The sequence below is a fragment of the Heptranchias perlo genome, unplaced genomic scaffold (genome assembly GCF_035084215.1).
Source record: "Heptranchias perlo isolate sHepPer1 unplaced genomic scaffold, sHepPer1.hap1 HAP1_SCAFFOLD_1004, whole genome shotgun sequence".
Classification (NCBI taxonomy): domain Eukaryota; kingdom Metazoa; phylum Chordata; class Chondrichthyes; order Hexanchiformes; family Hexanchidae; genus Heptranchias; species Heptranchias perlo.
This window is the reverse complement of record NW_027138222.1, coordinates 2,717-28,939: the sequence shown is the minus strand read 5'-3', so window position 1 is coordinate 28,939 and position 26,223 is coordinate 2,717. Positions and strand designations below refer to the sequence as shown.

General features: G+C 57.2%; 1 protein-coding gene across 1 annotated transcript; it reads right to left on the bottom strand.

Moving 5' to 3' along the window:
* Positions 1-867: 867 nt before the first annotated feature.
* On the bottom strand, positions 868-23,992 carry pelo (pelota mRNA surveillance and ribosome rescue factor). Its single transcript, XM_067976826.1, is given in 9 exon segments — positions 868-945; positions 3,638-3,684; positions 6,110-6,271; positions 6,526-6,586; positions 9,266-9,429; positions 19,106-19,196; positions 23,345-23,364; positions 23,367-23,494; positions 23,879-23,992. Coding segments are annotated over 9 exon segments (831 nt in total). The 5' UTR covers positions 23,959-23,992.
* Positions 23,993-26,223: the final 2,231 nt, after the last annotated feature.

The following is a 26,223-nucleotide window of genomic DNA, read 5'->3' as shown; positions in this document are numbered from 1 at the left end:
AAAGCTCCCTCTACACTGTCCCATCAAACACTCCCAGGGCAGGTACAGGGTTAGATACAGAGTAAAGCTCCCTCCACACTGTCCCGTCAAACACTCCCAGGGCAGGTACAGGGTTAGATACAGAGTAAAGCTCCCTCTACACTGTCCCGTCAAACACTCCCAGGGCAGGTACAGGGTTAGATACAGAGTAAAGCTCCCTCTACACTGTCCCGTCAAACACTCCCAGGGCAGGTACAGGGTTAGATACAGAGTAAAGCTCCCTCTACACTGTCCCATCAAACACTCCCAGGGCAGGTACAGGGTTAGATACAGAGTAAAGCTCCCTCTACACTGTCCCGTCAAACACTCCCAGGGCAGGTACAGGGTTAGATACAGAGTAAAGCTCCCTCTACACTGACCATCAAACACTCCCAGGGCAGGTACAGGGTTAGATACAGAGTAAAGCTCCCTCTACACTGTCCCATCAAACACTCCCAGGGCAGGTACAGGGTTAGATACAGAGTAAAGCTCCCTCTACACTGTCCCGTCAAACACTCCCAGGGCAGGTACAGGGTTAGATACAGAGTAAAGCTCCCTCCACACTGTCCCATCAAACACTCCCAGGGCAGGTACAGGGTTAGATACAGAGTAAAGCTCCCTCTACACTGTCCCATCAAACACTCCCAGGGCAGGTACAGGGTTAGATACAGAGTAAAGCTCCCTCCACACTGTCCCATCAAACACTCCCAGGGCAGGTGCAGGGTTAGATACAGAGTAAAGCTCCCTCTACACCGTCCCGTCAAACACTCCCAGGGCTCTCTGCCTCCTGCGACAGAGACAGTGTGGAACCTGCCCCCCCCCCGTGCCCTGTCGATCGAGGCTGATCTCTTACCCGTAGAATGCACGGTCTGGCTCATGCTGAAGCATCTTGTAGAAATCCTCCAGCGCCTTCACTTCACCAGCGGCCTGGGAGGGGAGAGAGAGAGAGCAGAGACCAAGGGTTAATGAGGCTGGAACAGCTCGGCACTGAGCCCGGAGGCGGAACGCGACAGACTGCGGAATCCCCAGGGCGGTGGGGCTGAGCGAGCGAATTCTGGACACAGACCTGGCAACAGCCTCCGAAATCTCCTCTGTTACCCTCGCTCGTGCAATCCCATCCTTCCTGTCTTGTGGCGACCAGAACTGCACGCAGTGTTCTCGCCTCCCATCTGTTGAGGACTCCCTTGCCTTGGTCGCCCTCCCCCCAAGTGCATTACCAAATGAATTCGCCTGGGCACACCTGGGGTCCAAGGGAAAGTGGCAAGTTGGATCCAAAATTGGCTCAGTGGCAGGAGGCAAAGGCTAATGGTCGACGGGTGTTTTTGTGACTGGAAGGCTGTTTCCAGTGGGGTTCCGCAGGGCTCAGTACTCGGTCCCTTGCTTTTTGTGGTGTATATTGATGATTTGGACTTGAATATGGGGGGCATGATTAAGAAGTTTACAGACGATACAAAAATTGGCCGTGTGGTTGATAGTGAGGAGGAAAGCTGTTGACTGCAGGAAGATATCAACGGACTGGTCAGGTGGGCAGAAAGGTGGCAAATGGAATTCAATCCGGAGAAGTGTGAGGTAATGCATTTGGGGAGGGCAAACAAGGCAAGGGAATACACAATAAATGGGAGGATACTGAGAGGTGCAGAGGAAGTGAGGGACCTTGGAGTGCATGTCCACAGATCCCTGAAGGTAGCAGGACAGGTCGATAAGGTGGTTGAGAAGGCATACGGGATACTTTCCTTTATTAGCCGAGGCATCGAATACAAGAGCAGGGAGGTTGTGCTGGAACTGTATAAAACACTAGTTAGGCCACAGCTTGAGTACTGAGTACAGTTCTGGTCACCACATTACAGGAAAGATGTGATTGCACTGGAGAGGGTGCAGAGGAGATTTACGAGGATGTTGCCAGGACTGGAGAATTTTAGCGATGAGGAAAGATTGGACGGGCTGGGGTTGTTCTCTTGGGAACAAAGGAGGCTGAGGGGAGGTTTAATTGAGGTATATAAAATTATGAGGGGCCGAGATAGAGTGGATAGGAAGGATCTATTCCCCTTCGCGGAGAGGTCAATAACCAGGGGGGCATAGATTTATAGTGATTGGGAGAAGGATTAGAGCGGAGCTGAGGAGAAATTTTTTCACCCAGAGGGCGGTGGGAGTCTGGAACTCACTGCCTGAAAGGGTTTTTAAAAAATTCGTTCATGGGATGTGGGCGTCGCTGGCGAGGCCGGCATTTATTGCCCATCCCTAATTGCCCCTTGAGAAGGTGGTGGTGAGCCGCCTTCTTGAACCGCTGCAGTCCGTGTGATGAAGGTTCTCCCACAGTGCTGTTCGGGAGTTCCAGGATTTTGACCCAGCGACGATGAAGGAACGGCCGATATATTTCCAATTCGGGATGGTGTGTGACTCGGAGGGGAACGTGCAGGTGGTGTTGTTCCCATGTGCCTGCTGATCTTGTCCTTCTAGGTGGTAGAGGTCGTGGGTTTGGGAGGTGCTGTCGAAGAAGCCTTGGCGAGTTGCTGCAGTGCATCCTGTGGATGATACACACTGCAGCCACAGTGCGCCGGTGGTGAAGGGAGTGAATGTTTTGGGTGGTGGATGGGGTTCCAATCAAGCGGGCTGCTTTGTCCTGGATGGTGTCGAGCTTCTTGAGTGTTGTTGGAGCTGCACTCATCCAAGCAAGTGGAGAGTATTCCATCACACTCCTGACTTGTGCCTTGTAGATGGTGGAAAGGCTTTGGGGAGTCAGGAGGTGAGTCACTCGCCGCAGAATACCCAGCCTCTGACCTGCTCTTGTAGCCACAGTATTTATATGGTTGGTCCAGTTAAGTTTCTGGTCAATGGTGACCCCCAGGATGTTGATGGTGGGGGATTCGGCGATGGTAATGCCGTTGAATGTCAAGGGGAGGTGGTTAGACTCTCTCTTGTTGGAGATGGTCATTGCCTGGCACTTATCTGGTGCGAATGTTACTTGCCACTTATGAGCCCAAGCCTGGATGTTGTCCAGGTCTTGCTGCATGCGGGCTCGGACTGCTTCATTATCTGAGGGGTTGCAAATGGAACTGAACACTGTGCAATCATCAGCGAACATCCCCATTTCTGACCTTATGATGGAGGGAAGGTCATTGATGAAGCAGCTGAAGATGGTTGGGCCTCGGACACTGCCCTGAGGAACTCCTGCAGCAATGTCCTGGGGCTGAGATGATTGGCCTCCAACAACCACTACCATCTTTGTGCTAGGTATGACTCCAGCCACTGGGGAGCCTGAGAGGGTGGTAGAGGCAGAAACCCTCAACTCATTTAAAAACTACCTGGACGTGCACCTGAGGTGCCGTAAACCTACTGGGCTACGGACCAAGAGCTGGAAAGTGGGATTAGGCTGGGTGGTCCTTTCTCGGCCGGCACAGGCACGACGGGCCGAACGGCCTCCTTCTGGTGCCGTAACCATTCGACGATTCCACGTGGTTGACTCCGAGGTGACCCGTCAGTTGTGTCCAAATCACCAGCGGTTCAAGGGGTGAACAGGGAGGGGTCAGGGAATGCCTACAGCCCCAGGATGAGGGGAAACTGGGAGAGGGGGAGATGGGAGAGGACCTGATCAAAGCTTCCCTCCCCCCCTCAGTCTTACCTTGGTATCGGCCAGGCGTCCCGTCACACTGGGATCCGCGAGGACCTCTGAAACACAGGAAGCGGAGAGAAGTCAGGCCCAAAGCTCGACCCCATTGTCCGGAGGCCCCCACCTTCGAGGATATGCCCTGTGTCTTCTAGGGGTCCCAGTATAACCGCTACAGGCTAAGTCTCTCGGCTCCCCCTGCTCCCTTTCAAATCCCTCCTTTGTCCCCCCCGCCTCCCTATCACCGTAACCTCCTCCAGCCCTCTACGACCCTCCGAGATCTCTGCTCTCCTTCGATTCCGGCCTCTTGTCCATCCCCCGATTTTAATTGCTCCACCATTGGTGGCCGTGCCTTCAGCCGCCTGGGCCCTAAGCTCTGGAATTCCCTCCCTAAACCTCTCCCCCTCTCTCTCCTCCTTTAAGACGCTCCTTAAAGCCTCCCTCTTGACCGAGCTTTTGGTCACCTGTCCGAATATCTCCTTATGTGTCTCGATGTCAAATCATGTCTGATTTACGCTCTGGTGAAGCGCCTTGGGGACGTTTTACTATGTTAAAGGCGCTATATAAATGCAGGATGTTGTTATTCACAGCCTCAGGATGTCCCAAAGCGTTTCACAGCCAATGAAGTACTTCTTTTGAAGTGTAGTCACTGTTGGAATGTAGGAAACGCGGCAGCTAAATTTGTGCACAGCAAGATCCCACAAACAGCAATGAGATGAATGACCCAGATAATCTGTTTTTTTTTTAGTGATGTTGATTGATGGATAAATATTGGGAGAACTCCCCCCTGCTCTTCTTCCAAAAGTGGCCGTGGGATTTTACACCCACCTGAGAGGGGCAGACGGGGCCCTCGGTTTAACGTCTCATCCGAAAGACGGCACCTCCGACAGTGCGGCGCTCCCTCAATGGACCCGACCCCTTCCCATTCACTCCCACTGTACACAATCCCAATGGATCCGACCCCTTCCCATTCACTCCCACTGTACACAATCCCAATGGATCCGACCGCTTCCCATTCACTCCCACTGTCCACAATCCCAATGGACCCGACCCCTTCCCGTTCACTCCCACTGTACACAATCCCAATGGACCCGACCCCTTCCCATTCACTCCCACTGTACACAATCCCAATGGACCCGACCCCTTCCCATTCACTCCCACTGTACACAATCCCAATGGACCCGACCCCTTCCCATTCACTCCCACTGTACACAATCCCAATGGACCCGAGCCCTTCCCATTCACTCCCACTGTACACAATCCCAATGGACCCGACCCCTTCCCATTCACTCCCACTGTACACAATCCCAATGGACCCGAGCCCTTCCCATTCACTCCCACTGTACACAATCCCAATGGACCCGACCCCTTCCCATTCACTCCCACTGTACACAATCCCAATGGACCCGACCCCTTCCCATTCACTCCCACTGTACACAATCCCAATGGACCCGACCCCTTCCCATTCACTCCCACCGTACACAATCCCAATGGACCCGACCCCTTCCCATTCACTCCCACTGCACACAATCCCAATGGACCTGACCCCTTCCCATTCACTCCCACTGTACACAATCCCAATGGACCCGACCCCTTCCCATTCACTCCCACTGTACACAATCCCAATGGACCCGACCCCTTCCCATTCACTACCACTGTACACAATCCCAATGGACCCGACCCCTTCCCATTCACTCCCACTGTACACAATCCCAATGGACCAGACCCCTTCCCATTCACTCCCAATGTACACAATCCCAATGGACCCGACCCCTTCCCATTCACTCCCACTTTACACAATCCCAATGGACCCGACCCCTTCCCATTCACTCCCACTGTACACAATCCCAATGGACCCGACCCCTTCCCATTCACTCCCACTTTACACAATCCCAATGGACCCGACCCCTTCCCGTTCACTCCCACTGTACACAATCCCAATGGACCCGACCCCTTCCCATTCACTCCCACTGTAAACAATCCCAATGGACCCGACCCCTTCCCATTCACTCCCACTGTACACAATCCCAATGGACCGACCCCTTCCCATTCACTCCCTCTGTACACAATCCCAATGGACCCGACTCCTTCCCATTCACTCCCACTGTACACAGTCCCAATGGACCCGACCCCTTCCCATTCACTCCCACTGTGTACAATCCCAATGGACCCGACCCCTTCCCATTCACTCCCTCTGTACACAATCCCAATGGACCCGACCCCTTCCCATTCACTCCCACTATACACAATCCCAATGGACCCGACCCCTTCCCGTTCACTCCCACTGTACACAATCCCAATGGACCTGACCCCATCTTAGTGTTCAGAGCGGGACTCGAACCCACGACCTTCTGACCCAGAGGCGTGATTGAGACCCAACGAGCCAGGGCCGGGGCCTCTCATCTCCTGGATTGCAGGAACCTGCGCCCAGGTAGGTGGCAGGCGTGCGGAGACACAGAGCAGCCCGGGGGCGGGCGTAACCCTCACCTTTGAGTGCGTACTTGTGGCCGGAGGAGGAGTGAACCTGCAGGAACTTGGACCTGTTCTCCAGCAGCAGCTTGAGGTCCATCTTCACGGCCTGTTGGAACATGTAGTCATGGAACTGGTCCTTGACAAAACCCGGGCTGGCGAGTATGACACACTTTACCACTGTGAGAGAGAGAGAGAGAGAGAGAGTTATAGACAGGAGTGGGGAATCAGGACAGGGACTGGTCACTCGCACACACAAGCCCAAAGTGTGAGAGACAAGCGGGCGCAGGGGCCGACGCACACGCAGAGACCGACACACTCAGCCTGGTGTAACACCATGTTGTAAAGGAACCCCGTTGCACACTCACGCCGGGCCTGACACGCTGACGATGCGAGTCAGCACGGACCAAAGTCCCGCCCAACACTCTACGTACCATCGAAGTTAACGTGTCGAATTATTCCCTGCATCACCGACTCATAAAACCTCTCCAGTGCCTGCAAGCCAAACAGAAGAAGGATGGTTCATTTCGATGAGGTGAGGCCACATTGTCGTTTAATTCAAGTTCAATTAATTCAACAGAAGCGGGCAATTCTGAGAATCCACGTGAGGTGGAGAGAAGAGAGGGGACATCGGGTAAAGAAATCGGCTGGTCCGAACCGACAAATGAACAGTAATCATAACACCGACTGGAAACACAGCGAATCAGAGCGCAGTCCTATCCCCCTCTGGGACTGGGTCTCACAGTCTGTTAGATACACTGTCCTTTCCCCCTCTGGGACCGGGTCTCACAGTGCGTTAGATACACTGTCCTTTCCCCCTCTGGGACCGGGTCTCACAGTGCGTTAGATGCACTGTCCTTTCCCCCTCTGGGACCGGGTCTCACAGTGCGTTAGATACACTGTCCTTTCCCCCTCTGGGACCGGGTCTCACAGTGTGTTAGATACACTGTCCTTTCCCCCTCTGGGACCGAGTCTCACAGTGCGTTAGATACACTGTCCTTTCCCCCTCTGGGACCGGGTCTCACAGTGCGTTAGATACACTGTCCTTTCCCCCTCTGGGACCGGGTCTCACAGTGCGTTAGATACACTGTCCTTTCCCCCTCTGGGACCGGGTCTCACAGTGCGTTAGATGCACTGTCCTTTCCCCCTCTGGGACCGGGTCTCACAGTGCGTTAGATACACTGTCCTTTCCCCCTCTGGGACCGGGTCTCACAGTGTGTTAGATACACTGTCCTTTCCCCCTCTGGGACCGAGTCTCACAGTGCGTTAGATACACTGTCCTTTCCCCCTCTGGGACCGGGTCTCACAGTGCGTTAGATACACTGTCCTTTCCCCCTCTGGGACCGGGTCTCACAGTGCGTTAGATACACTGTCCTTTCCCCCTCTGGGACCGGGTCTCACATTGTGTTAGATACACTGTCCTTTCCCCCTCTGGGACCGGGTCTCACAGTGTGTTAGATACAGTGTCCTTTCCCCCTCTGGGACCGGGTCTCAGTGTGTTAGATACACTGTCCTTTCCCCCTCTGGGACCGGATCTCACAGTGCGTTAGATGCACTGTCCTTTCCCCCTCTGTGACCGGGTCTCACAGTGCGTTAGATACACTGTCCTTTCCCGCTCTGGGACCGGGTCTCACAGTGCGTTGGATACACTGTCCTTTCCCCCTCTGGGACCGGGTCTCACATTGTGTTAGATACACTGTCCTTTCCCCCTCTGGGACCGGGTCTCACAGTGCGTTAGATACACTGTCCTTTCCCCCTCTGGGACCGGGTCTCACAGTGCGTTAGATGCACTGTCCTTTCCCCCTCTGGGACCGGGTCTCACAGTGCGTTAGATACACTGTCCTTTCCCCCTCTGGGACCGGGTCGCACAGTGCGTTAGATACACTGTCCTTTCCCCCTCTGGGACCGGGTCTCACAGTGTGTGAGATACACTGTCCTTTCCCCCTCTGGGACCGGGTCTCACAGTGCGTTAGATACACTGTCCTTTCCCCCTCTGGGACCGGGTCTCACAGTGTGTTAGATACACTGTCCTTTCCCCCTCTGGGACCGGGTCTCAGTGTGTTAGATACACTGTCCTTTCCCCCTCTGGGACCGGGTCTCACAGTGTGTTAGATACACTGTCCTTTCCCCCTCTGGGACCGGGTCTCACAGTGCGTTAGATACACTGTGCTTTCCCCCTCTGGGACCGGGTCTCACAGTGCGTTAGATACACTGTCCTTTCCCCCTGTGGGACCGGGTCTCACAGTGCGTTAGATACACTGTCCTTTCCCCCTCTGGGACCGGGTCACACAGTGCGTTAGATACACTGTCCTTTCCCCCTCTGGGACCGGGTCTCACAGTGCGTTAGATACACTGTCCTTTCCACCTCTGGGACCGGGTCTCACAGTGTGTTAGATACACTGTCCTTTCCCCCTCTGGGACCGGGTCTCACAGTGCGTTAGATACACTGTCCTTTCCCCCTCTGGGACCGGGTCTCACAGTGTGTTAGATACACTGTCCTTTCCCCCTCTGGGACCGGGTCTCACAGTGCGTTAGATACACTGTCCTTTCCCCCTCTGGGACCGGGTCTCACAGTGTGTTAGATACACTGTCCTTTCCACCTCTGGGACCGGGTCTCACAGTGTGTTAGATACACTGTCCTTTCCCCCTCTGGGACCGGGTCTCACAGTGCGTTAGATACACTGTCCTTTCCACCTCTGGGACCGGGTCTCACAGTGTGTTAGATACACTGTCCTTCCCCCTCTGGGACCGGGTCTCACAGTGTGTTAGATACACTGTCCTTTCCCCCTCTGGGACCGGGTCTCACAGTGTGTTAGATACACTGTCCTTTCCCCCTCTGGGACCGGGTCTCACAGTGCGTTAGATACACTGTCCTTTCCCCCTCTGGGACCGGGTCTCTCAGTGTATTAGATACACTGTCCTTTCCCCCTCTGGGACCGGGTCTCACAGTGTGTTAGATACACTGTCCTTTCCCCCTCTGGGACCGGGTCTCACAGTGTGTTAGATACACTGTCCTTTCCCCCTCTGGGACCGGGTCTCACAGTGTATTAGATACACTGTCCTTTCCCCCTCTGGGACCGGGTCTCACAGTGCGTTAGATACACTGTCCTTTCCCCCTCTGGGACCGGGTCTCACAGTGTATTAGATACACTGTCCTTTCCCTCACTCCATTACCTTGTCGTGTTGAGTACAGCTCCCCTTGCGTTTCCTCGGGATGGTCGTCTCCACTTTGGCCTTGAGGACGGTCATGCTGGACGTCACCAGACAGATGTTCGCAAGGCCCTCCTGCATGATGACCGCTGCCACATCTGCACTGTGGGCGGGGTCACACGCCTGCTCTGGAGCCAAAGGGAGAAGAGGAATCGTCAACCCACTGTGGACCAGGAAGGAAAGAGTTTCACTCTACCCAATGGGTCCCAGCTAGAGGTCCATAAGCTCTCCCATCGTCCGCCCTCTCCCTCTCCCATCGTCCGCCCTCCCCCTCTCCCATCGCCCGCCCTCTCCCTCTCCCATCGTCCGCCCTCCCCCTCTCCCATCGCCCGCCCTCTCCCTCTCCCATCGTCCGCCCTCCCCCTCTCCCATCGCCCGCCCTCACCCTCTCCCATCGCCCGCTCCCTCCCTCTCCCATCGTCCGCCCTCCCCCTCTCCCATCGCCCGCTCTCTCACTCTCCCATCGCCCGCCCTCTCCCTCTCCCATCGTCCGCTCTCTCCCTCTCCCATCGTCCGCCCTCCCCCTCTCCCATCGCCCGCCCTCCCCCTCTCCCATCGTCCGCCCTCCCCCTCTCCCATCGTCCGCCCTCCCCCTCTCCCATCGCCCGCCCTCCCCCTCTCCCATCGTCCGCCCTCCCCCTCTCCCATCGTCCGCCCTCTCCCTCTCCCATCGTCCGCCCTCCCCCTCTCCCATCGTCCGCCCTCCCCCTCTCCCATCGCCCGCCCTCTCCCTCTCCCATCGTCCGCCCTCCCCCTCTCCCATCGCCCGCCCTCCCCCTCTCCCATCGTCCGCCCTCCCCCTCTCCTATCGTCCGCCCTCCCCCTCTCCCATCGCCCGCCCTCCCCCTCTCCCATCGTCCGCTCTCTCACTCTCCCATCGTCCGCCCTCCCCCTCTCCCATCGCCCGCCCTCCCCCTCTCCCATCGTCCGCCCTCCCCCTCTCCCATCGCCCGCCCTCCCCCTCTCCCATCGCCCGCCCTCCCCCTCTCCCGCCCTCCCCCTCTCCCATCGCCCGCCCTCTCCCTCTCCCATCGCCCGCCCTCCCCCTCTCCCATCGTCCGCCCTCCCCCTCTCCCATCGCCCGCCCTCCCCCTCTCCCATCGCCCCCCTCCCCCTCTCCCATCGTCCGCCCTCCCCCTCTCCCATCGCCCGCCCTCCCCCTCTCCCATCGTCCGCCCTCCCCCTCTCCCATCGTCCGCTCTCTCCCTCTCCCATCGTCCGCTCTCTCCCTCTCCCATCGTCCGCCCTCCCCCTCTCCCATCGCCCGCCCTCCCCCTCTCCCATCGCCCGCCCTCCCCCTCTCCCATCGCCCGCCCTCCCCCTCTCCCATCGCCCGCCCTCTCCCTCTCCCATCGCCCGCCCTCTCCCTCTCCCATCGCCCGCCCTCCCCCTCTCCCATCGCCCGCCCTCCCCCTCTCCCATCGCCCGCCCTCTCCCTCTCCCATCGCCCGCCCTCCCCCTCTCCCATCGCCCGCCCTCCCCCTCTCCCATCGCCCGCCCTCCCCCTCTCCCATCGCCCGCCCTCCCCCTCTCCCATCGCCCGCCCTACCCCTCTCCCATCGCCCGCCCTCCCCCTCTCCCATCGCCCGCCCTCCCCCTCTCCCATCGCCCGCACTCCCCCTCTCCCATCGCCCGCTCTCTCCCTCTCCCATCGCCCGCCCTCCCCCTCTCCCATCGCCCGCCCTCCCCCTCTCCCATCGCCCGCCCTCCCCCTCTCCCATCGCCCGCCCTCCCCCTCTCCCATCGTCCGCCCTCCCCCTCTCCCATCGCCCGCCCTCCCCCTCTCCCATCGCCCGCCCTCCCCCTCTCCCATCGCCCGCCCTCCCCCTCTCCCATCGCCCGCCCTCCCCCTCTCCCATCGCCCGCCCTCCCCCTCTCCCATCGCCCGCCCTCCCCCTCTCCCATCGTCCGCTCTCTCCCTCTCCCATCGTCCGCTCTCTCCCTCTCCCATCGCCCGCCCTCCCCCTCTCCCATCGCCCGCCCTCCCCCTCTCCCATCGTCCGCTCTCTCCCTCTCCCATCGTCCGCTCTCTCCCTCTCCCATCGCCCGCCCTCCCCCTCTCCCATCGTCCGCTCTCTCCCTCTCCCATCGTCCGCTCTCTCCCTCTCCCATCGTCCGCTCTCTCACTCTCCCATCGTCCGCTCTCTCACTCTCCCATCGCCCGCTCTCTCCCTCTCCCATCGCCCGCCCTCCCCCTCTCCCATCGCCCGCCCTCCCCCTCTCCCATCGCCCGCCCTCCCCCTCTCCCATCGTCCGCTCTCTCCCTCTCCCATCGCCCGCCCTCCCCCTCTCCCATCGTCCGCTCCCCCCCTCTCCCATCGCCCGCCCTCCCCCTCTCCCATCGTCCGCTCCCTCGCTCTCCCATCGTCCGCTCTCTCGCTCTCCCATCGTCCGCTCTCTCGCTCTCCCATCGTCCGCTCTCTCGCTCTCCCATCGTCCGCTCTCTCGCTCTCCCATCGTCCGCTCTCTCGCTCTCCCATCGTCCGCTCACTCGCTCTCCCATCGTCCGCTCCCTCGCTCTCCCATCGTCCGCTCCCTCGCTCTCCCATCGTCCGCTCCCTCGCTCTCCCATCGTCCGCTCCCTCGCTCTCCCATCGTCCGCTCCCTCGCTCTCCCATCGTCCGCTCTCTCGCTCTCCCATCGTCCGCTCTCTCGCTCTCCCATCGTCCGCTCTCTCGCTCTCCCATCGTCCGCTCTCCCCCTCTCCCATCGTCCGCTCTCCCCCTCTCCCATCGTCCGCTCTCTCACTCTCCCATCGTCCGCCCTCTCACTCTCCCATCGTCCGCTCTCCCCCTCTCCCATCGTCCGCTCTCTCACTCTCCCATCGTCCGCCCTCTCACTCTCCCATCGCCCGCTCTCTCACTCTCCCATCGTCCGCTCTCTCCCTCTCCCATCGCCCGCTCTCTCACTCTCCCATCGTCCGCTCTCTCACTCTCCCATCGTCCGCTCTCTCCCTCTCCCATCGTCCGCTCTCTCACTCTCCCATCGTCCGCTCTCTCACTCTCCCATCGTCCGCTCTCTCACTCTCCCATCGTCCGCTCTCCCCCTCTCCCATCGTCCGCTCTCTCACTCTCCCATCGTCCGCTCTCTCACTCTCCCATCGTCCGCTCTCTCACTCTCCCATCGTCCGCTCTCTCACTCTCCCATCGTCCGCTCCCTCCCTCTCCCATCGTCCGCTCTCTCCCTCTCCCATCGTCCGCTCTCTCCCTCTCCCATCGCCCGCTCTCTCGCTCTCCCATCGCCCGCCCTCCCCCTCTCCCATCGTCCGCTCTCTCCCTCTCCCATCGCCCGCTCTCTCGCTCTCCCATCGCCCGCCCTCCCCCTCTCCCATCGCCCGCTCTCTCGCTCTCCCATCGCCCGCTCTCTCGCTCTCCCATCGTCCGCTCTCCCCCTCTCCCATCGTCCGCTCTCTCCCTCTCCCATCGTCCGCTCTCTCGCTCTCCCATCGTCCGCTCCCTCGCTCTCCCATCGTCCGCTCTCTCGCTCTCCCATCGTCCGCTCTCTCGCTCTCCCATCGTCCGCTCTCTCGCTCTCCCATCGTCCGCTCTCTCGCTCTCCCATCGTCCGCTCTCTCGCTCTCCCATCGTCCGCTCTCTCGCTCTCCCATCGTCCGCTCTCTCGCTCTCCCATCGTCCGCTCCCTCGCTCTCCCATCGTCCGCTCCCTCGCTCTCCCATCGTCCGCTCCCTCGCTCTCCCATCGTCCGCTCCCTCGCTCTCCCATCGTCCGCTCCCTCGCTCTCCCATCGTCCGCTCCCTCGCTCTCCCATCGTCCGCTCCCTCGCTCTCCCATCGTCCGCTCTCTCGCTCTCCCATCGTCCGCTCTCCCGCTCTCCCATCGTCCGCTCTCCCCCTCTCCCATCGTCCGCTCTCCCCCTCTCCCATCGTCCGCTCTCTCACTCTCCCATCGTCCGCTCTCCCCCTCTCCCATCGTCCGCTCTCTCACTCTCCCATCGTCCGCTCTCTCACTCTCCCATCGTCCGCTCTCTCACTCTCCCATCGTCCGCTCTCTCACTCTCCCATCGTCCGCTCTCCCCCTCTCCCATCGTCCGCTCTCCCCCTCTCCCATCGTCCGCTCTCTCACTCTCCCATCGTCCGCTCTCTCACTCTCCCATCGTCCGCTCTCTCACTCTCCCATCGTCCGCTCCCTCCCTCTCCCATCGTCCGCTCTCTCCCTCTCCCATCGTCCGCTCTCTCCCTCTCCCATCGTCCGCTCTCTCCCTCTCCCATCGTCCGCCCTCCCCCTCTCCCATCGTCCGCTCTCTCCCTCTCCCATCGTCCGCTCTCTCCCTCTCCCATCGTCCGCCCTCTCCCTCTCCCATCGTCCGCTCTCTCACTCTCCCATCGTCCGCCCTCCCCCTCTCCCATCGTCCGCTCTCCCCCTCTCCCATCGTCCGCCCTCTCCCTCTCCCATCGTCCGCCCTCCCCCTCTCCCATCGTCCGCTCTCCCCCTCTCCCATCGTCCGCCCTCTCCCTCTCCCATCGTCCGCTCTCTCCCTCTCCCATCGTCCGCTCTCTCCCTCTCCCATCGTCCGCTCTCCCCCTCTCCCATCGTCCGCTCTCTCACTCTCCCATCGTCCGCTCCCTCCCTCTCCCATCGTCCGCTCTCTCCCTCTCCCATCGTCCGCTCTCTCCCTCTCCCATCGTCCGCTCTCTCCCTCTCCCATCGTCCGCTCTCTCCCTCTCCCATCGTCCGCTCTCTCCCTCTCCCATCGTCCGCTCTCTCCCTCTCCCATCGTCCGCTCTCTCCCTCTCCCATCGTCCGCTCTCCCCCTCTCCCATCGTCCGCTCTCTCCCTCTCCCATCGTCCGCTCTCTCCCTCTCCCATCGTCCGCTCTCTCCCTCTCCCATCGTCCGCTCTCTCACTCTCCCATCGTCCGCTCTCTCCCTCTCCCATCGTCCGCTCTCTCCCTCTCCCATCGTCCGCCCTCTCCCTCTCCCATCGTCCGCCCTCTCACTCTCCCATCGTCCGCTCTCTCACTCTCCCATCGTCCGCTCTCTCCCTCTCCCATCGTCCGCCCTCTCCCTCTCCCATCGTCCGCCCTCTCACTCTCCCATCGTCCGCTCTCTCCCTCTCCCATCGTCCGCTCTCTCCCTCTCCCATCGTCCGCTCTCTCCCTCTCCCATCGTCCGCTCTCTCACTCTCCCATCGTCCGCTCCCTCCCTCTCCCATCGTCCGCTCCCTCCCTCTCCCATCGTCCGCTCTCTCCCTCTCCCATCGTCCGCTCTCTCCCTCTCCCATCGTCCGCTCTCTCCCTCTCCCATCGTCCGCCCTCTCCCTCTCCCATCGTCCGCCCTCTCCCTCTCCCATCGTCCGCCCTCCCCCTCTCCCATCGTCCGCCCTCCCCCTCTCCCATCGTCCGCCCTCCCCCTCTCCCATCGTCCGCCCTCCCCCTCTCCCATCGTCCGCTCTCTCACTCTCCCATCGTCCGCTCTCTCACTCTCCCATCGTCCGCTCTCACTCTCCCATCGTCCGCTCTCCCCCTCTCCCATCGTCCGCCCTCCCCCTCTCCCATCGTCCGCTCTCTCACTCTCCCATCGTCCGCTCCCTCACTCTCCCATCGTCCGCCCTCCCCCTCTCCCATCGCCCGCCCTCCCCCTCTCCCATCGCCCGCCCTCCCCCTCTCCCATCGCCCGCCCTCCCCCTCTCCCATCGCCCGCCCTCCCCCTCTCCCATCGCCCGCCCTCCCCCTCTCCCATCGCCCGCCCTCCCCCTCTCCCATCGCCCGCCCTCCCCCTCTCCCATCGCCCGCCCTCCCCCTCTCCCATCGCCCGCCCTCCCCCTCTCCCATCGCCCGCCCTCCCCCTCTCCCATCGCCCGCCCTCCCCCTCTCCCATCGCCCGCCCTCCCCCTCTCCCATCGCCCGCCCTCCCCCTCTCCCATCGCCCGCCCTCCCCCTCTCCCATCGCCCGCCCTCCCCCTCTCCCATCGCCCGCCCTCCCCCTCTCCCATCGCCCGCCCTCCCCCTCTCCCATCGCCCGCCCTCCCCCTCTCCCATCGCCCGCCCTCCCCCTCTCCCATCGCCCGCCCTCCCCCTCTCCCATCGCCCGCCCTCCCCCTCTCCCATCGCCCGCCCTCCCCCTCTCCCATCGCCCGCCCTCCCCCTCTCCCATCGCCCGCCCTCCCCCTCTCCCATCGCCCGCCCTCCCCCTCTCCCATCGCCCGCCCTCCCCCTCTCCCATCGCCCGCCCTCCCCCTCTCCCATCGCCCGCCCTCCCCCTCTCCCATCGCCCGCCCTCCCCCTCTCCCATCGCCCGCCCTCCCCCCTCTGAGTCAGAAGATCATGGGTTCGAGCCCCACACACTCCAGAGACACGAGCCCCCATAATCCAGGCCGACACTCCCCGATTGCCACTACTGAGGGAGCGCCGCACTGTCGGAGGGTCAGTACTGAGGGAGCGCCGCACTGTCGGAGCCGAGGGAGCGCCGCACTGTCGGAGGGTCGGTGCTGAGGGAGCGCCGCACTGTCGGAGGGTCGGTGCTGAGGGAGCGCCGCACTGTCGGAGGGTCGGTGCCGAGGGAGCTCCGCGCTGTCGGAGGGTCGGCGCCGAGGGAGCGCCGCGCTGTCGGAGGGGCCGTCTTTCGGACGAGACGTTAAACCGAAGGCCCCGTCTACCCTCTCAGGTGGGCGTAAATTCTCACAACATTTCGAAGAAGAGCAGGGGGGAGTTCTCCCCGGTCTCCTGGGGCCGATATTTATCCCACAACCAACATCACTAAAAGAATACAAGATTATCTGGTCATTTATCACACTGTTGTTTGTGGGATCTTGCTGTGCGCAAATTGGCTGCCGCGTTTCCTACATTACAACAGTGACTACACTTCAATTCATCGGCTGTGAAACACTTTGGGACGTCCTGACAACGTGAAAGGAGCAACAGAAATGCAGGTTTTCCCTCTGGACTCTCGTCCCTCTCCCGCACCGTTCCCTGTGGAGTCCTCCAAGGATCGACCCTTGCCCCCCTCCCCTTTCTCATCGACCTGCCGCGCCTCGCCGACATCGTCCGAAAACACGCCGTCAGATTCCGCGTGTACGCTGACCCAGCTCCACCTCACCGCCACCCCCCCCCCTCGTCCCCTCCGCTGTCTCTGATTGTCCTCACTGCTTGTCCGACATCCTGTGTCGGCTGAGCAAAGATTCCCTCCTACTCAATTGGGAAGACCGAAGCCATCGTCTCCGGTCCCCGCCACGAACTCCGCTCCCCGGTCACCGACTCCGTCCCTCCTCCCTGGCCACTGTCGGAGGCCGAGCCAGACCGATCGCAGGCTTGGCCTCCTGTCTGACCCCGAGGTGACCTTCAGACCACAGATCCGCTCCATCACCGAGACCGCCTACTCCCACCTCTGTAACGTCGCCCGTCTCCGCCCCTGCCTCAGCTCATCTGCTGCTGAAACCCTCACCCCGTGCCCTTTGTGACCTCCAGACTCGGACTATTCCAATGCTCTCCTGGCCGCCCTCCCACCTTCCACCCTCCGTAACCCTCAACTCATCTAAAACTCCCGCTGTCCCCCCCCGTATCCTAACTCGCACCCAGTCCCGTTCACCCATCGCCCCCTCTGTGCTCGCTGGACCGACATTGGCTCCCGGTCCGGGAACGCCTCGATTTTAAAATTCTCATCCTCGTGTTCAAATCCCTCCATGGCCCCTCGCACCCCCCTCCCTATCTCTGTCACCTCCTCCAGCCCCCGACAACCACCGCCTCCCCAAGATCATGCCATTACCTCACAACCCATTGCCAAAGCCAATCACCCTCGTCAAGGTCCAATCCTAGTGCTTCTGATCTCAGTCCACCATGGAGCAAACAGCCTCGACATCTCACGTCAACCCACCTCCCTGGACCTCTCTCTTTCCACGTGGGCGTCGCTGGCAAGGCGGGCATTTACTGCCCGTCCCTTGGTCGCCCCTTCAGAAGGCGCTGGAAGGCCGCCTTCTTGAACCACTGGTGAGACCGCACCTGGAGTACTGCGGACAGTTCTGGTGCCCTTATTTAAGGAAGGACATACTTGCATTGGAGGCAGTTCAGAGAAGGTTCACCAGGTTGATTCCGGGTATGGAAGGATTGTCTTATGAGGAAAGATTGAACAGGTTGGGTCTATACTCATTGGAGTTTAGAAGAACGAGAGGAGATCTTATTGAAACGTACAAGATTCTGAGGGGACTCGATAGGGTCGATGCTGAGAGGATGATACCCCTCATGGGGGAATCTAAAACGAGGGGGCATAGTCTCAGAATAAGGGGTCGCCCGTTTAAGACGGAAATGAGGAGGAATTTCTTCTCCCAGAGGGTCGTGAATCTTGGAATTCTTTACCCCAAGAAGCTGTGGAGGCTGAGTCATTGAACACATTCAAGGCTGAGTTAGACAAACTTTTGATCAGCATGGAAGTCAAAGGAGATGGGGAAAGGGCGGGGAAGTGGAGTTGAGGTAAAAATCAGATCAGCCATGATCTCATTGAATGGCGGAGCAGGCTCGAGGGGCCTACTCCTGCTCCTATCTCTTATTGTCTCATGGTTCTGACACAATGGAGTGTCTGGCAGGGTCACTTCAGAGGGGCCGGAAAGATGTCATCCAGGCTGGGCATGCGACTGGAGTCACGTGCAGGCCCAGAATGGGTGAGGGTGGCAGGTTTCCCTCCCGAAAGGGACATCAGTGAACCCAGTTGGGGTTTTGAACGACAATCCGACAGTTCCACTGTCATTGTTACAGAATCCAACTACTCAAAAAGCCTGGTGCGATTTGGACTCTCGTTCTCCAGATCATAAATCCAGGCCTCTGGATTACTAGTCCAGGAACAGAATCACTACACTACTGTACCCCTCTGGATTACTAGTCCAGTAACAGAACCACTACACTACTGTACCCCTCTGGATTAGTAGTCCAGTAACAGAATCACTGCACGACTGTACTCCTCTGGATTACTAGTCCAGTAATAGAACCACTACACTACTGTACCCCTCTGGATTAGTAGTCCAGTAACAGACCCACTGCACTACTGTACCCCTCTGGATTACGAGTCCAGTAACAGACCCACTACACTACTGTACCCCTCTGGATTACTAGTCCAGTAACAGAATCACTACACTACTGTACCCCTCTGGATTACTAGTCCAGTAATAGAACCACGACACCACTGTACCCCTCTGGATTACTAGTCCAGTAACAGACCCACTGCACTACTGTACCCCTCTGGATTACTAGTCCAGTAACAGACCCACTACACTACTGTACCCCTCTGGATTACTAGTCCAGTAACAGAACCACTACACTACTGTACCCCTCTGGATTACTAGTCCAGTAACAGAACCACTACACTACTGTACCCCTCTGGATTACTAGTCCAGTAACTGAACCAGTACACCACTGTACCCCTCTGGATTACTAGTCCAGTAACAGAACCACTACACTACTGTACCCCTCTGGATTACTAGTCCAGTAACTGAACCAGTACACACTGTACCCCTCTGGATTACTAGTCCAGTAACTGAACCAGTATACCACTGTACCCCTCTGGATTACTAGTCCAGTAACTGAACCAGTACACCACTGTACCCCTCTGGATTACTAGTCCAGTAACTGAACCAGTACACCACTGTACCCCTCTGGATTACTAGTCCAGTAACTGAACCAGTACACCACTGTACCCCTTGCAACTGATGTCTAAAAGACCGGCCCCCACAATCCCGCCCAGCCAGATCTTGCTCGCAGCGCACAATACGGGGATCGGAACAAAGGATTGAAGGGGGAGAGGGGAGGGAGTGGGGTGGGAGATTTGAAGGAGAGACCGGGGGGCCCTCGCTAAACACACACCGACTCGCTCCAAAACCACACTGTCCCACTGTTTCTTGGCCAGTGTGAACTTTCTGTTCATTTCCAGCTCGATGGTGTGATAGGCCCCCATCTGGAAAAGAGAGAGAAAGAGTGGGAGGGTCAGTGGGAGGGACCAGAGGGAATAATCGTCCCAATCATCCGATCTCCAGGGATCTGTTACAAGGTATGTAAAACCCCCTTGATGAGATTGCAGCCTGTAACTCACTCCCGTGTATCTGTTATTCTATATATAAACCCCCCGAACCCCTCGATTAGATTCCAGCCTGTAACTCACTCCCGTGTATCTGTTATTCTATATATAAACCCCCCGAACCCCTCGATTAGATTCCAGCCTGTAACTCACTCCCGGGTATCTGTTATTCGATATATAAACCCCCCCGAACCCCTCGATTAGATTCCGGCCTGCAAACTCACTCCCGGGTATCTGTTATTCCATATACAAACCCCCCGAACCCCTCGATTAGATTCCAGCCTGGAACTCACTCCCGGGTATCTGTTATTCCATATACAAACCCCCCGAACCCCTCGATTAGATTCCAGCCTGGAACTCACTCCCGGGTATCTGTTATTCTATATATAAAACCCACCGAACCCCTCGATTAGATTCCAGTCTGCAACTCACTCCCAGGTATCTGTTATTCTTTTTATAAACCCCCCGAACTCCTCGATTAGATTCCAGCCTGTAACTCACTCCCGGGTATCTGTTATTCTTTGTTATTCTATATATAAACCCCCCGATCCCCTCGATTAGATTCCAGCCTGTAACTCACTCCGGGTATCTGTTATTCTTTTTATAAACCCCCCGAACCCCTCGATTAGATTCCAGCCTGTAACTCACTCCCGGGTATCTATTATTCTAGATACAAACCCCCCGAACCCCTCGATTAGATTCCAGCCTGTAACTCACTCCCGGGTATCTGTTATTCTATAGAAAAACACCCCAAACCCCTCGATTAGATTCCAGCCTGTAACTCACTCCCGGGTATCTGTTATTCTATATATAAACCCCCTGAACCCCTCGATTAGATTCCAGCCTGTAACTCACTCCCGGGTATCTGTTATTCTATATATAAACCCCCCGAACCCCTCGATTAGATTCCAGTCTGTAACTCACACCCGTGTATCTGTTATTCTATACATAAACCCCCCGAACCCGTCGATTAGATTCCAGCCTGTAACTCACTCCCGGGTATCTGTTATTCTATATATAAACCCCCCGAACCCCTCGATTCGATTCCAGCCTGTAACTCACTCCCGGGTGTCTGTTATTCTATATATAAACCCCCCGAACCCCTCGATTAGATTCCAGCCTGTAACTCACTCCCGGGTATCTGTTATTCTATATTTAAACCCCCCCGAACCCCTCGATTAGATTCCAGCCTGTAACTCACTCCCGGGTATCTGTTATTCTATATATAAACCCCCCGAACCCCTCGATTAGATTCCAGCCTGTAACTCACTCCCGGGTATCTGTTATTCTATATATAAACCACCCGAACCCCTCGATTAGATTCCAGTCTGTAACTCACTCCCGGGTATCTGTTATTCTATATACAAACCCCCCCGAACCCCTCGATTAGATTCCAGCCTGTAACTCACTCCCGGGTATCTGTTATTCTATATATAAACCCCCCAAACCCCTCGATTCGATTCCAGCCTGTAACTCAATCTCGGGTATCTGTTATTCTATATATAAACCCCCCCGAACCCCTCGATTAGATTCGAGACTGTAACTCACTCCCGGGTATCAGTTATTGTACATATAAATCCCCCGAACCCCTCGATTAGATTCCAGCCTGTAACTCACTCCCGGGTATCTGTTATTCTATATATAAACCCCCCGAACCCCTCGATTAGATTCCAGTCTGTAACTCACTCCCGGGTATCTGTTATTCTATATACAAACCCCCCCCGAACCCCTCGATTAGATTCCAGCCTGTAACTCACTCCCGGGTATCTGTTATTCTATATATAAACCCCCAAACCCCTCGATTCGATTCCAGCCTGTAACTCAATCTCGGGTATCTGTTATTCTATATATAAACCCCCCCGAACCCCTCGATTAGATTCGAGACTGTAACTCACTCCCGGGTATCAGTTATTGTACATATAAATCCCCCGAACCCCTCGATTAGATTCCAGCCTGTAACTCACTCCTGGGTATCTGTTATTCTATATATAAACCCCCCGAACCCCTCGATTAGATTCCAGCCTGTAACTCACTCCCGGGTATCTGTTATTCTATATATAAACCCCCCGAACCCCTCGATTAGATTCCAGCCTGTAAGTCACTCCCGGGTATCTGTTATTCTATACATAAACCCCCCGAACCCCTCGATTAGATTCCAGCCTGTAACTCACTCCCGGGTATCTGTTATTCTATATATAAACCCCCCGAACCCCTCGATTAGATTCCAGCCTGTAACTCACTCCCGGGTATCTGTTATTCTGTATATAAACCCCCCCGAACCCCTCGATTAGATTCCAGCCTGTAACTCACTCCCGGGTATCTGTTATTCTATATATAAACCCCCCCGAACCCCTCGATTAGATTCCAGTCTGTACTCACTCCCGGGTATCTGTTATTCTATATATAAATCCCCCGAACCCCTCGATTGGATTCCAGCCTGTAACTCACTCCCGGGTATCTGTTATTCTATATATAAATCCCCCCGAACCCCTCGATTAGATTCCAGTCTGTGACTCACTCCCGGGTATCTGTTATTCTATATATAAACCCCCGAACCCCTCGATTAGATTCCAGTCTGTAACTCACTCCCGGGTATCTGTTATTCTATATATAAACCCCCCCGAACCCCTCGATTAGATTCCAGTCTGTAACTCACTCCCGGGTATCTGTTATTCTATATATAAACCCCCCGAACCCCTCGATTAGATTCCAGCCTGTAACTCACTCCCGGGTATCTGTTATTCTATATATAAACCTCCCGAACCCCTCGATTAGATTCCAGCCTGAACTCACTCCCGGGTATCTGTTATTCTATATATAAACCCCCCGAACCCCTCGATTAGATTCCAGCCTGAAACTCACTCCCGGGTATCTGTTATTCTATATATAAACCTCCCGAACCCCTCGATTAGATTCCAGCCTGAAACTCACTCCCGGGTATCTGTTATTCTATATATAAACCCCCCGAACCCCTCGATTAGATTCCAGCCTGAAACTCACTCCCGGGTATCTGTTATTCTATATATAAACCCCCCGAACCCCTCGATTAGATTCCAGCCTGAAACTCACTCCCGGGTATCTGTTATTCTATATATAAACCTCCCGAACCCCTCGATTAGATTCCAGCCTGTAACTCACTCCCGGGTATCTGTTATTCTATATATTAACCCCCCCGAACCCCTCGATTAGATTCCAGCCTGAAACTTACTCCCGGGTATCTGTTATTCTATATATAAACCTCCCGAACCCCTCGATTAGATTCCAGTCTGTAACTCACTCCCGGGTATCTGTTATTCCATATATAAACCCCCCCGAACCCCTCGATTAGATTCCAGTCTGTAACTCACTCCCGGGTATCTGTTATTCTATATATAAACCCCCCCGAACCCCTCGATTAGATTCCAGTCTGTAACTCACTCCCGGGTATCTGTTATTCCATATATAAACCCCCCCGAAACCCCTCGATTAGATTCCAGTCTGTAACTCACTCCCGGGTATCTGTTATTCCATATATAAACCCCCACCGAACCCCTCGATTAGATTCCAGTCTGTAACTCACTCCCGGGTATCTGTTATTCTATATATAAACCCCCCCGAACCCCTCGATTAGATTCCAGCCTGTAACTCTCTCCCGGGTATCTGTTATTCTATATATAAACCCCCGAACCCCTCGATTACATTCCAGTCTGTAACTCACTCCCGGGTATCTGTTATTCTATATATAAACCCCCCGAACCCCTCGATTAGATTCCAGTCTGTAACTCACTCCCGGGTATCTGTTATTCCATATATAAACCCCCCCGAACCCCTCGATTAGATTCCAGTCTGTAACTCACTCCCGGGTATCTGTTATTCTATATATAAACCCCCCGAACCCCTCGATTAGATTCCAGCCTGAAACTCACTCCCGGGTATCTGTTATTCTATATATAAACCCCCCCGAACCCCTCGATTAGATTCCAGCCTGTAACTCACTCCCGGGTATCTGTTATTCTATATATAAACCCCCCCCCGACCCACTCTCTTACCTTCACGTAGTCGTTCTCCTGATGTTCGTCCCTTTCACCCGTAACATGCAGGCCTGGGCGTCAAAGTCAATGTTTTCCACGCAGATGGTCAGCGTGGTCCGGACTCGGTTGCTGCCGACACTGCCCGTTGCCGACTCCGTCTGCACCTTCTGGAAGGGACGAGAAGGACTGAGGTTCCAACACACGGAGCAGGCAAGGCCCAGGCTTCATCGCGCCCCCGCTACCCTGCTGGCCGAGCGCTGAGCGAGCGGCGGCCAGAATTGCCCGGATTGCGGGACACGGCGGTGGATGAGGCAGAGAAACGCAGGACGCTGCTCCTGATCGCTGTCCTCGATCCCTGGGGGGAAAAAAAGTGCGCTTGGGGTGGGGTGGACGACGCCCAACACAGTTGAATATCCAGCCGACGCGAAGGCCAAACGCACGTCCGTCTGAACGGCTGCGTGGGCGCGAGCGAGACGGGCCGCCGAAACCCCCAGGCACCCGGTCCCTCCCGGCCACCCCGCGGCCCCCCCTCCCCCGCTGCGCACCCCGTACCTGAAGGTGGACGCCCTCAGGCTGTCCCCGATCTGGAGCAGGTTGTACGTGTGCCACATGTCCTCCGATTCCTCGGGCATCAGGGTCACCTGGCTGCGGGTGGAAAAGAGAAAAAGGAGGCGAGCCCGCGTGAGAGGAAATCGCCAGCGAGAACGAGACGGTTTTCAAGTCAGCAGCGACCAACGTACTGTCCGGCCCCTCTGGTCTATCCCAGTGTTTCTCCTCCACACGAGTCTCCTCCCTCCCTACTCCATCTCACCCTCTCACCATCTCCTTCTATTCCTCTCTCCCTCATGTGTTTATCCAGCTTCCCCTTAAATCCATCTACACTATTCACCTCAACTACTCCTTGTGGGAGCGAGTTCCACATTCTCACCACTCTCTGGGGAAAGAAGTTTCTCCTGAATTCCCCTATTGGATTTATCAGTGACTATCTTATATTTATGGCCCCCGAGTTCTGGTCTCCCCCACAAGTGGAAACATCTTCTCTCCGTCTACCCTATCGAACCCTTTCATAATCTTAAAGACCTCGATCAGGTCACCCCTCAGTCTTCTCTTTTCCAGAGAAAAGAGCCCCAGTCTGTTCAATCTTTTCTGACAGGTAAAACCTCTCAGTTCTGGTATCATCCGAGTAAATCTTTTTTGCACCTTCTCCAGTGCCTCTAAATCCTTTTTATAATATGGAGACCAGAACTGTGCACAGTGCTCCAAGTGTGGTCTAACCAAGGTATATGGAGACCAGAACTGTGCACAGTGCTCCAAGTGTGGTCTAACCAAGCTATATGGAGACCGGAACTGTGCACAGTGCTCCAAATGTGGTCTAACCAGGGTATATGGAGACCAGAACTGTGCACAGTGCTCCAAGTGTTGTCTAACCAACGTATATGGAGACCAGAACTGTGCACAGTGCTCCAAGTGTGGTCTAACCAAGGTATATGGAGACCAAAACTGTGCACAGTGCTCCAAGTGTGGTCTAACCAAGGTATATGGAGACCAGAACTGTGCGCAGTGCTCCAAGTGTTGTCTAACCAACGTATATGGAGACCAGAACTGTGCACAGTGCTCCAAGTGTGGTCTAACCAAGGTATATGGAGACCAGAACTGTGCACAGTGCTCCAAGTGTGGTCTAACCAAGGTATATGGAGACCAGAACTGTGCACAGTGCTCCAAGTGTGGTCTAACCAAGGTATATGGAGACCAGAACTGTGCACAGTGCTCCAAGTGTGGTCTAACCAAGGTATATGGAGACCAGAACTGTGCACAGTGCTCCAAGTGTGGTCTAACCAAGGTTCTGTACAAGTTTAACATAACTTCTCTGCTTTTCAATTCTATCCCTCTGGAAACGAACCCCAGTGTTTGATTTGCAGTTCAGAATGGTGCAAATTAAACCCACACTGACCTTTGTTTTTTGGCACTTGAGTAACACTGGTAAGGGCCAGATTTGTTGCCCACGCCTGGTTGGGCAGTGGGCATTAAAGATTCAGCCATGTTATGTGGGACTGGACTCACGTGTAGGCGCAAGACAGGGCAGGGATGGCACATTCCGATCCCTGGAGAGGCTGCGTTCAGCTCTGGGCACCGCCACCTCAGGGAGGATATATCGGCCTGGGAGGGGTGGGGGCAACGCAGAGTCAGCAGAATGATAACCCGGGGGGTGGGGGGCTAAAAGGGTTACAGTACTGACCCTCCGACAGTGCGGCGCTCCCTCAGTACCGACCCTCCGACAGTGCAGCGCTCCCTCAGTACCGACCCTCCGACAGTGCGGCGCTCCCTCAGTACCGACCCTCCGACAGAGCGGTGCTCCCTCAGTACCGACCCTCCGACAGTGCGGCGCTCCCTCAGTACCGACCCTCCGACAGTGCGGCGCTCCCTCAGTACTGACCCTCCGACAGTGCGGCGCTCCCTCAGTACTGACCCTCCGACAGTGCGGCGCTCCCTCAGTACTGACCCTCCGACAGTGCGGCGCTCCCTCAGTACTGACCCTCCGACAGTGCGGCGCTCCCTCAGTAGTGACCCTCCGACAGTGCGGCGCTCCCTCAGTACTGACCCTCCGACAGTGCGGCGCTCCCTCAGTACCGACCCTCCCACAGTGCGGCGCTCCCTCAGTACCGACCCTCCGACAGTGCGGCGCTCCCTCAGTACCGACCCTCCGACAGTGCGGCGCTCCCTCAGTACCGACCCTCCGACAGTGCGGCGCTCCCTCAGTACCGACCCTCCACAGTGCGGCGCTCCTCAGTACCGACCCTCCGACAGTGCGGCGCTCCCTCAGTACCGACCCTCCGACAGTGCGGCGCTCCCTCAGTACCGACCCTCCGACAGTGCGGCGCTCCCTCAGTACCGAACCT